Source organism: Podarcis gaigeae, assembly GCF_964106915.1.
Source record: "Podarcis gaigeae genome assembly, chromosome: 6".
Classification (NCBI taxonomy): Eukaryota; Metazoa; Chordata; class Lepidosauria; order Squamata; family Lacertidae; genus Podarcis; species Podarcis gaigeae.
This window is the reverse complement of record NC_139682.1, coordinates 65,882,586-65,894,520: the sequence shown is the minus strand read 5'-3', so window position 1 is coordinate 65,894,520 and position 11,935 is coordinate 65,882,586. Positions and strand designations below refer to the sequence as shown.

General features: G+C 42.2%; 1 protein-coding gene across 1 annotated transcript in view; it reads left to right on the top strand.

The window, feature by feature from the left end:
• The first annotated feature begins 9,357 nt into the window (after positions 1 to 9,357).
• Positions 9,358 to 11,935, top strand: part of PIGK (phosphatidylinositol glycan anchor biosynthesis class K) — a 99,966-nt gene continuing 97,388 nt past the window's right edge. Inside the window, exons 1-2 of the mRNA XM_083743109.1 lie at positions 9,358 to 9,507; positions 11,697 to 11,750. Coding sequence (XP_083599235.1) covers positions 9,409 to 9,507; positions 11,697 to 11,750 — 153 coding nt within the window. The 5' untranslated portion in view covers positions 9,358 to 9,408. The remainder of the gene's footprint in view (positions 9,508 to 11,696; positions 11,751 to 11,935) is intronic.

The window sequence follows — 11,935 nt, the reverse complement described above, 5'->3', positions numbered from 1 at the left end:
GCGTACTGCCTATGTGGCATTCATAGATTCCCCATCAGTGGCTTGGTGGATCACAAACTGTGAAGGCCCAACTTCAGTAAAGTGTTAAGCCTTACAGTGCAAATCCTATGCATGTTTGCTCAGAAACAAGCCTAGTGTAGCTCAATGGAATGTATTTTCTATTAAGAGGATGGTATGGAGGATTGTGCTGCTATTTGAATTAAACCAGAAAATGCTTAAAAGTTGGAGCAGCATGCCTACAATCATACTTTTAAAGAAAGGTGTGATTCGGCCATAAAGGAAAAGAGGGGGTGGGGAGGAAAGAAAAAAGGAAATATTTTGGGATATTTCATTTCGTTGCAACCAAAATAGATGTTTGTTGAGATCAGTTACCAAGCAATATTATCCTCCTGTTGGAGGAAGTTAGGACTAGGCAGAGATGTACTGGTCTCCACTCCACACCTTCCATCTGGTCCAGTATGATCAACAGGACTTGGGATGCCATGGTCAAACTACTGTTCTGCTCCACCTCACTGTTCCCTTGCCATGATTAGGATTCCTCTTGTTAATCATCAGTCTATTTGGGTGTGTGTATGGTGTCCACAGAAATAATTCTAGAGGGAGCCAGACATGTGTCTTGTAGCTACAAGTTGTTGACAATTTGCAGTCTTTATGGCAATTGAACCCTATGCACTATTACATGGTGTTGAAGAGAAGCAACGAGAAGCAACACCTGAGATGGATGTAGTTTCAGCAAAGTGGAAGCAGGTGGATTTTCATAAATTACGACCTCCGTAAGGAAATATGTGAATTGAGGTAGGAAATGTAGCTATACCATTGGTAGAGCTCTTCAGTGGATCAATTTCCAACTCTGATTGGCATGGTTTTTATTTTCTGCATCCACTTCATCTATCAGTTTCTTGCACTTCTCTATTATTGTGCTAAATATCCACTCACTAGTTTCCCAGTGTTGTTCCATTGTTCCCAGCAACTCTAGTATATGTGCTGTTTCAGAGCAACATCATTAGATCAGAACAAGCAGTTTTCATCTCGGCTGCCCAGAAGGGCTCTCCTCCAGAAAAATGCAGAGAGGACAAGTATTACAGTGTTAATCAGAGCGGTCTCAGAGATTACTTGAAACCTCTTGAATAGTTGGACGTGTGTGTTTCAATGTACATTAAAGTAAATAAACACATGTAAGATTCTAGCAAGCCTACTCTTAACCCTCTTGCTGATAACCCTTGTTTTTAATCACTATCTAGAATTGTTTGCCAACATCCCATATTCGTTTTTAACTTACAGAAGACTGTCTTTAGAGCATTGGTTTGCTTTTTAAATATAATAATCTGAACAACAGATGCTCTTGAACATTGTCGCCCAAGATGTTTACCTGCCTGAAGTGATGACCAGCCTCTCCTAGTGCCAACTCTCCTAGTGTTGCTGTCCAATTCAGACAACATTCCTGCCCTCATTTATCATTACTGCTGCCCTGTGGTTCCCCTATATTAGGGTGCTCAGGTGTGAAAGAGGCTAGCTTGCCCTGCAAGCGGCACATGGTATGAAATGTCCTCTTCTCCACAGCTGCTAAAGATGCAGAAGCCCTGTGCAAATCTCCTGTCCCTTTTAAATGGCCTTGCATCATGAGATCTGTTTTGTGAGTGTATGTGTTGTAGGACATAATTAATACCCCCAAACACCAAAACCCATTAGCGGCAGTGCCATCCCAGAAAATAGGTTTAAGAGGCAATGAAATATCCTTGGAGTGGTTTTCTGAATGCTTTTCTGAAATCATAGATTTCTTCTGGTCAGTAGATCTCTTTAAAAGGCTATTCCTTTCTCCTTATCCAATATCTGAGATGCTTTTTCTTTTCTTTTTTGAAAGGTACTCATTGACAGTCCCTGGGAAGTAAAATCACAGCTACAGAACAGTGATTTATGATAATTTTGACAGTTTTCTATTTATCTTTCCTTTTTCTCTTTCGTTGGGTGCTATTTCACTCTTAATGACTAGCCTTAACCATTTTTGAAGCACTCTGTGAATAATGGAGTTAATGGCCTTGAAGAAGACACATTTTATTACTAATAAATGTGGATTGCATATAAAGCCTACCATGGAATCACATTCTCTTAATTTTTTTCCAAGTTTTTATATATATATATATAATATAATATTGCATCCAGATCAAGGGAAGAAATAGTACCACTATCTTCTGCCTTAGTCAGACTTCACTTTGAATACTGTGTCCAATTCTGGGCACCACAATTTAAGAAGGGTGTTGACAAGCTGGAGCGTGTGCAGAGGAGGGTGGACTCAAATCAATGGCTTCAAGTTGCAAGAAAGGAGATTCCGACTAAACCTTCAAAAAAACTTTCTGACTGTAAGAGCTGTTCAGCACTGGAACAGACTCCCACAAGAGGTGGTAGACTCTCTGTTATGCACTAACCTTGGATCCTAGAACAATAGGCAAGTAGAATCCTAGAATGCAACAACTGCCTTGCAGGACTCCGAGTATATTTCACTCTCCTTTCTTGGAGGTTTCTAAACAGAACTTTATGATTCTATGAAAAGGATTTGAAGTATGTTGGCATTTTTATATGTTCTTCTTTCCTTGTTGGTAATTTCTACATGAAACCTCTAAGTGGGTCATCCAGAGTTTGGAGTACGTTGTCAGCAATATGCTGATGACACACAGCTCTACTTCTCCTTTACATCTGCAGGTGAGGCAGTGGATGTGCTGAACCCTTGTTCTGCCTCGGTAATGGACTGAGGCATGGTTAGTGGGTGGTTCTCTAGACCAGATTCTCTAGACCAGAGGGGAGGTTGCTTGTTCTTGATGGGGTTACACTCCCTCTGAAGGAGCGGGTACATAGCTGTGTGAACTTCACAGTTAAGTAATTCAGGCTTTCTTCTGAATAGGCATGTATAGGATTGTTCTGTACAGGTTAGCAAAAGTTCATCAGGACATGCTGTCCCTGCAGTTGCTCCTTTGCTGTGGAAACAGAAACACAGAGATTACTTAAATCCCATTACTAGACATCTTAGCTGTCCCATTCATTTCCCGACTGTTCTATTCCTCTTTATTAAAACCTAAAATTAGTCTCGCAAGAACAAGTTCATGCCCTTACAAACCACAAAACTGTGTACCCTCTTCCAAAGATATTTGCAAACCTGAAGTGATCAGAGACACCAATTAAAATAATATTAATAAAATGCAGAAGTAATTATGGCAGGAAAGCTGCTCCAACAGATACAGACATCATTGCTGACTCTATGTGGGTGCAGATGTAGCTACTATATTTAAACTCCTGTTATGCTTTAGAAGTTTTGTTTTAAATAATGCATGTTTTTTTTTCTAAAGGAGGATTAATTTATGTAAAGCTTAAAAGAAATCTTCAGCTTTTATTTTAAAAGTAATTTAAGTCCTTGTAAGCCTTGGGGCTGCTGTACGAACTGTGTGAGCCACCAACTATAAACCCTGCTTTTATGAAGCTGTGTGGGCCTCATTTCCCATTTCTGTATGTATTGGAGGGAGGGAGGAGGATGCTTGCTTTTTGCACCATATCCTCATGTTTCATGGGCTACTTTTCTAGGGGTCTCAGAGGCTACCAGATCACAGAGACTACTAGGCACCCTTGCCTCTCAGTAGAACACAGTACATTATGTTTGGGATCCTGGAGTTGCAGAGACCAGCTGTTAGAGGCCTGGGTTTGGGACTCATGCCCCCAGAGCCGTATGGGTCTATTATGCTGCTATTTCTGTTGGCAGTCCGAGAGTGGAAGGAACAAGTTGTGAATCTTCTTATAAGTAAATTAAAATGTGTATTTGTGAATCTAGATACATGAGATGTCAAGCAGCGTGGACCCATTGATTCTACAGAAAGGAGAAAAAGCAACAAATGCTTTTTGAGCAAAGGGTAGTGCTACAGAAAGCAACCTTTGATCTCCCTCATGGTCCCAATTGTATCATTTGGGATGCTCAAGGTACAGAAAATCCTAGCCACTGATTTTCTTTAGCCAGAATGCTCAAAGGCATAGTTTTCATTTGATCTGCTTGCTCCTGTGCAAGACAGGCAGAGATGCTTTTTAAAGCGACAACCCCCTATAATCTTTTAAACGGATAAAGGCCATTTTCTAGCATTGCCTTTATAAATTTGAAATCCACTAAAGAAATAGATAAATCAGTTTTTCACTGGGGAATTTGGAGCAAATGCAACTGGTTACCTGGCATCATTCAAAGCAAATTTGTTTGTGATGTGCTTTCCCCTTATACATGGGTCATGAAATTCTATTTTCTGTTTATGCTATAGCAGTAGATGCCAAGTAAATTGGAGCAATACTACTGAAAGCTTTTATTGTCATCATTTGCTTTCCTTCCTCTTAAAATTCACAAGATAGTGAGGAGCACTATAGTATTTTTTCTTTCTTTCTTAATTCAGTGGAAGATGAGAAGGAACAGGCTGCAGTTGTAAGCCTGAAAGCAAGCATTAGAAACATAAGGGAAGATTAAAGGGGACCAGGATAAATGCAGGACAAACTAATAGAGAGAACCAGTGCTCCCCCCTAAAATAATGTTTAGGGGTACTCTCATTTTAACTCATGAAAATCACCATTTTATAGTTCAAATTGGGGAAAATAAATACAGTAAATGGACAAAAGTACAAATGTTTAGGGGTATGCGTCCTCCTGTGCAGGGACGGAGGAATGGGGGGTGCAGTGGGGCCATTCTCCCCAGGTGTCACCACTGAGGGGGGTGACAAAATGCTGGGCGGCACTCACCGCGGGGCCTGCAGCACGCCCGAGCCGCACATCTCTCCTGGGAGTGACACAGTGGCTTGAGTGCCCGCAGCTCTGTGTTGCCCTAAACGGTCCACCCGCTGGCTCCCCCTCAGCTGTAGGTTGGCTGAGTGGGAGAATGCAGCAGACTCCTCGGTGATCCCCTGGAGCGCCCTGCCCCTACTCGCCCTGCCCCACGGGTGGCTGCCCCCGGGCGCAGGGCACACGCGCCGCCCAAGGCGCCTGACTGGCTTGCTTCGCGCTGCCCCTGCGTCCTCCCAGAAAAAAAGCACTGGAGAGAACTAACTTGAGAGAAAGTGGCCTTTTTGGGAATCGTTGAAGCCCCACCCCCTTATAATGATCCCATTCAACATCTAGCAAATGTCCTGGCTTCTCTTCTGCAACCCCTGTGCACCCCTCCTCCATTTATTCCAGAGGACCCCCAACTCTCTGGACCAGATTTTGAAGATATACAGGGGGCTGAAGGGGAGAGGAGAGGAAAGAATAGCCTCACTATGGAAGTAGACATTGGCTCTTGTAATGTTGCATCTCATTCATATACCCCAAAGCTTGGTCTTGGCTTTTAGGTATCCCATAAGTAAAAGAAAAACATATATAGCATTGTACATCACCATTATACTCATTATGTATTATTATTCTTATTTAGGAATATTTACGGTATATCCCGTCTTCTAATTGAAGTTCTTGAGGCGACTTACATTATGTATGCAAATAACAATTAAATTAAGACAGTGATACAGTAAGTCACCACAGCAGAACATTCCAGCAAATGTACTTCTGCACCTTTTGAAGAGGCTAGGGCCACATTAACTGGACCCTGAATATGTGGGGTGAGCAGGATTTGTAGTCCTGTGCAGTGTTATAATTTAGTTACATATTTAAAATGTTTACAGAAGATACATTTTTAGCCAGTCTTTCCTCAATTAGAACAGGGCAGTGTACTTGGTTGGCCCAATTTTCTTCTATCTAACAACTCTGAAATAGGACAGATTGCGAGACAGCAACTGTCCCAAGGTCACTCAGTGAACTTTATGGCTGAGCAGGGATTAAAATCTGGTCTCCTAATCCAGTCCTCTAAGCACTGCTATAGCATATGGGCTCACAGGGATCGGTAAATTGCAGAATTCTAGTAAATATTGGCAGGCAGTTGTATAATGATTTTAGTACCCGGTTTTTTTTGGTGTGTTTTCAAAGAAAATGGCAAGGACAGCTATGCTTCTGAATGTATAAGAATTTCTCCAGGTTTGGTTTTCCCAGCACAAAGTTCCAGTGTCAAGAGAAACTGTATCTTGGGGCTTTTAATTTTCTTCCTGCATAACTCGTAAAGGTATGGGAACCCTTTGAGGATCCTGAGAAGGCAACTTGAAATGTCAGCTCATGTAAATGCAACCATACAAGCTGAAAAAAATTATTTCCGAAGCACTTGGTAAATATGTAAAAATGTGTTTCCTAAAAAGAACCCTTCATTTAATACGTTTGGGAAAGTGCCCACTTGAATTCACTGAGTTTAAAAATGCCAAATTAACATTTTTTGCTCCATTACATCCCTCAGTCTTAAAAAAATTCCCAAGAGCAGACAGCATGAGAATGTGCTACGCACTGTGGTTAAGAAAAGCTCTCACCAAATATGTTTTCTCTTCCATTATCGTTTAAGAAGTTGCTTTGGCTGGCTTGTTCATAGTGAATGAGTGGTTAGAAACCTCACAGAAGACTCATAATGTTGATTAATGATTGTGGAGGATTTCCTGAATGGATAATTCAATGGCAGAGGTGGGCTTTGAGACCTGTGCTTTGCAGGTGTGCAAGAGAAGCAGCACTTTTCATTTTGAAATATGACAGAGATTGGAGAGTTGCTTGCTGGATTCAGCTGGGCGTGCAGTCTTGGGGCTGAGGGTCTGTCCAAATTGCTCTTTGGGAAAATTGGTTAAGAGTCTGTTTGCTTCCAAGAGGCTCTGCTTGGGTACATGTAAATAAAGAAGATACTATGAACACATCTTCAGCTTTCATTGCTCTCACATTTCAAAGGAAATAAAGAACAGCCATGTTGTCCCAGAAGCTTCTCACTGTTCTAATAATAGTACATTTAGTCTCAGTCCAGGTGTTTAGTGTTGAACAATTGGGTTAAATGCCCCTTCTATTCTAGCATACAATCTTTTGCTGGCATCTTGCTGTGTAGTCATTTTTGTTTGGACCAGAAATGGGCACTAATGACTCGGCTCTGATTTAATAAAAGAATCAATCATGTTCCAGAGCTAGGAAAAAGCCAGGTACCTGAGGGTTTGAAGCTGACACCTACAAATTTTAACAGTTGTGCTCAAGACTAGTAGCAGCACTTATTGTCTTATTTTCTTGCTAGCAACAATAGGACTAAAAATAGGACACTGGTGGAAGAATCAAGATTTCCTTACCGTAGGGCAGTGGTATAGACTAATATTGTCTTTGTATTTAATGGACAAATTAACAAAACAACTTATATAATAGATGATTCAGATGCATAGATAGTGCTGGATTTACATATAAGCTAAACAAGCTATAGCTTAGGGCCCCCCTCTCTCGGGGGCCCCCAAAAAAATTAAAGGGAAAAAAACCCTGGATGTACATTTCCAAAATATAAGATAAAAAACAAATAAAATGACTTTAGATACCTATTAGGTCCATAAATTACCATATAGCATATATTCAACAGAAAAAAACAGTGACAATTTGTTGTTGACAAAGGACAGCTGGACATATAAAGGGCCCCATTACCTTCAGTAGCTTAGGGCCTCATCAAACCTAAATTTGGGCCTGTGCATACAGATGACAGGATTCCATTTATTTCATTTCTAAATAAGGTTTAGATTGCATAGATCTGTCCTTCAGTGTTTTGCAAATCTTAGCATATTTGGTGCTAATTTATTTGATTGCAAGAGAAGCTTTGCTGGATCAGATCAAAGGCCTTTAAGACACAGAGCAAATGAAGAATGCATTATTTCAGGTGAACAGAGCAGGCTATTAGGCATACAATATACTGTGCACATCATCCTTTTGATACAGGGCCTTTGTAGGTATTTTCTGCCTCCACAATCAATTTAATTAAAAGTCTAATTCTAGCTAATTCTTTCACTGGCCCATTAGAAATCTTCCCATATGAACCAACCCAGACCCTACAATCACCATCTGTAGTCCTCCTTTTTGTGCCTCCTCCACAAGAGGTCCTGAGGGCGGCAACATAAGAACGGGCCTTTTTTTTTTGCAGTGGCTCCCCATTTGTGAAATGCTTTCCCCAAGGAAGCTCACCTGGCACCTTCACTGCATATATTTAGACAGGAGGCAAAAGCATTCCTCTTCTCCCAGTCCTTTGACTAATTAAACTATACATGGCCTTTTAATCTCTCTCTCTCTCTCTCTCTCTCTCTCTCTCTCTCTCTCTCTCTGTCTCTCTCTGTGTGTGTGTGTGTGTGTGTGTGTTGGGGTGTTGCTGTTTGTTACTATGCACTGTATTTTTGTGTTTTTATATTGTAAGCCACCCTGTGATCGTCGGATGAAGGGTCGTATAGGAATTCAATAAATACAGGCAACTCCCCATTTACGTGCAGGTTGCATTCTGAAGTACTGTGTGCATTAGTGGGATGCGCATAAGCCTGCCCCTGCCCCCTTCCAGTGTGAAAAATGGGGTGTGTGTCTCACTTGGAACACATGCAAATGGAGAGTTACCTGTAAGTAAGTAAGTAAGTAAGTAAGTAAGTAAGTAAATAGCTAGCTAGCTAGCGGACTTGGTAAAGCTATAGTCAGCTCAACTTCATCTCCTGTAATGCTTCTGAGATTTGCAACTCCATCAGAGGTTGTGTTTATGTGTTGTTCTTGGCTGTCATTAGTATTCCTCATACAAAACAGACCTTTGGAGACGGATGTGGAAGGCCCACCTTTTTATCTATGCCCTGCCCCCCATAATCTGGCCTGATGCTTCAAGCGTGGTGAAGGATGTTATCCCATCACTAGATTCCTGACAGCAGGGTGCAGGGAACTGTAGCCCCAAGGGTAACCTACATTTCCCAGGATTCTTTTTTTTGGGGGGGGAGGGGAAGCTGACAAAACCTTCAGGGATTTTCCAATAACCTGTGGGGGGGGGGGAGAACTATAATAACTTCTGCCTTTCATGCCTACATTGGATCGGGCTGCAGTATCGTCATAGTTTCGTTGTGGAATGCTTACGGGCTTGAATACATGTGGGTTTCAGACCATTCAACTACAGCCAACTGATCCATACCCCCCCCATCCTAGTCGGAAATCGCAATGACCGAGATTCATTGGAAAGAAGCGACTCTTAGCCGAGCACTGAGGCGAAAGCTGAATCATTTCTCATTATTATTGGGCTTTATAAACAAGAATAATGTTACACAAATAAGTATACCAAGTTTGCTCACGTCATTTGTATATCACAAAAATAGCACAATAAATGTGGAAAAATATCTGCAGCATGTGTTTCATTAGTAGTGGTCGGTGTATGAGTTCTTGGTTTCTAAATTGGTCATTTCTCGCACGGACTGATCTGCTACCGGCAAGAGCGAGTCGCCACCTTTAAGAAGAGGAGGCGCTGCAAAGCCGGCTGCCTCCAAAGCTCCTCCTTCTTCCTGCTCGTCAGAGCTGCTTAATATGGCTGCCTCCATCGCGCCTCGGTGTAGTCTTCCTGCAGCAATAGTAATAGCTCTTTTATTGGGTTGCTGTAGTCTAGCGATCGCAGACGGAATCCAGGTACGCGACGGGGGCGAGGGGGCCCGGCTGGCTTGAGCTAGCTGAGCTGAGTTGCACGGCTGCGCAAGGGATTTGCTCCTGGTTCTTTCCCCTCCCTGACGCTCCTGTTTCATTTAAACTAGCATTTGAGCTTTCAGTTCCCAGTGTCCCCTCTTTGCTGCTGTGAGTGAGTGACTTTGTGTAACCCAGGAGCCTTTTGCCAGGGATTAAAATCGTTCTTTGAGAAGAAGACGTTAAAAGCGAAATAAAAGCAAGCACAACTCTAGAAGTACAGTAGAAGCCTCTGGTTGTGGAAATGCACCTTTGCGGAACAGTTCCTACGCACGCACCAGAGCCAGTTGCAGCAGGGTCGGTTCCAGGTTGTGGATCAAGGCTTTGGAGACGTCCTCCGGCCCAGCCCAGCCTAGTCTTCCCAGCAGGGTTGCATTTTATGAGTAAACAGGTGGGACTGATCATCGCCACACCTTGCCGCCTCAGCTTGTTTGCTCCTCCTCTCTCTGGAGGCGCTGCAGGAAGGATGAGGCCTGTTGGACCTCATCCTCACAGCTGCTGTTGCTAGAGGGACAGGGCAGGCATTCAGGTGGGCCAAGGCAGGGGTCAGCCACTCAGTTGCTCATGCTCACCTGTGCAACTCTAAATCTTTCGTACTGTGCCTAAACAAGGAAACAGAGCCTTTTCCCCTATGGAAGTTGTTCCAGCCATTCAATCTTCTTTTCTGCAAATGTGTAGATATTCATAACAAGGTAAAAACAGCCCTGCCAGATCAGACTTGGGAGTCAATAAAACCAAGCATCCTGTTACTTCCAGAGAGCATGCAAGAAGGGCAGGATGGGAGAATATCTCCCCCACGTTTGTTTACAAAGAATAATAATAATTTAATTTCTATACTGCCCTTTATCACTTGTTATGCGCTGGTGGTTTACAAGCACAGGCACTTGCACGTTAAAAGTATAAATGCCTGACAAAGCAAATTAAAATCCTATTTTAATCAAACCGGAACAGACAGACATGTTCCTCAGTTACAGCTGACCAAAACATATTGGCCAGTCCAGAACTCTGCCACTTCATTCAGCTGGCAATGAAAAACATGCAGGGATATCACTAGGCCTATGTCTTAGCACCTGGCTTTTGAAGGTATGCTATCTGTGAGTGTGGAGATTACATATGGCGCTGATAACACCTCACCTTTGTCAGTTTAATACTTTTTGAAACAGTTGGTGAGATAGAGAATGTTTGCACATGCTTGGGGGTATGCCATAAAGGCCAGGATACCTAAAGTATTGCCTCATTTCCTACATATCTAATCAAACACTGTGCTTTACAGGAGAGGGCATCCTGCAGATACTAGCTTATAAGGAGGCCTGCTCCACACAGTGTTGGAATTGGGCCTTTAGTGTGGTGGGTATCTTGGAATTGCCCAAGTTACATGTCAGACAGGCTTTTTGGAGGTCTGTGGGAGACTTGCAAGAGCCCTTCTGTGTGGAGATACCCCAGTTGGTGTCTGTATTTGATTTGAAATAGTTTTTATGGATGTAATGGTCTGTAACTGCTTTTATATATGGAATTGGTTTATATATGTTTTTATTGTGTGGTGAAATTGCTTCAAGATGCTTCTTAGGAAGTGATTCATATATGCAATAGGAATAATAATAGCAGCAACCTGTGTGAGAGTTGTCCTCATATTAACAGTTGCTGTGTGAAACATAGTCATGTGTAATTGAGCAATGCCTATTGAGAACACTGAAGACACCTGTGGAGACAGGCTGAGAAAGCTGGAGGGAACCATAGGCACATGGAGGCAGGAGCAATGAGTTACTTTTCTACTTATTGCCCAGTTTTCTCCTCAAAGCCTAAAACAACCTAATTTCCACAGTGAATATAATTTGTAGTCTGGCAGTAAGCATCTTCAGGTCTGGCCCAGTTTTAAATAGGTAAATTGGCTTGTGAATCAAACTGGCTTCCTACTCCAGTTCTGTTCAGGTATTTTATTTTGAACCCTGGAACTTCCTATACTGTAGTCCTGTTTGTAAAAATTTGAGCTACTGTTAGATTTTGCAGCATTCACAGAATTAGTTCTCGTGGCAAACTGCAGTGGCACAAATCCTTCCTGTTTATCAATAAGCAGTCAGCAACAATCGGTGTTCTGGGATGTTTGTTTCTTGCATTTATTTTGTTTGTTTTCTCTTCAGGATCAAGCAGAACAGTTTTTTAGAAGTGGACATACAAACAACTGGGCAGTTTTGGTAAGTTTCTACATTTTTGTCCACTTCCCCATGATCAATGTGCACAAATATTCCAAGATATTGCCACTTTGATGGTGTATGGAAATGCTTTTTGCTTGCACATGGGGGTGGAGGGTGGGATAGACAATTGGATCCCATCCCAAAATGTTACATCCACTAAGCTTCTGAAGAGCATAAATAATTCT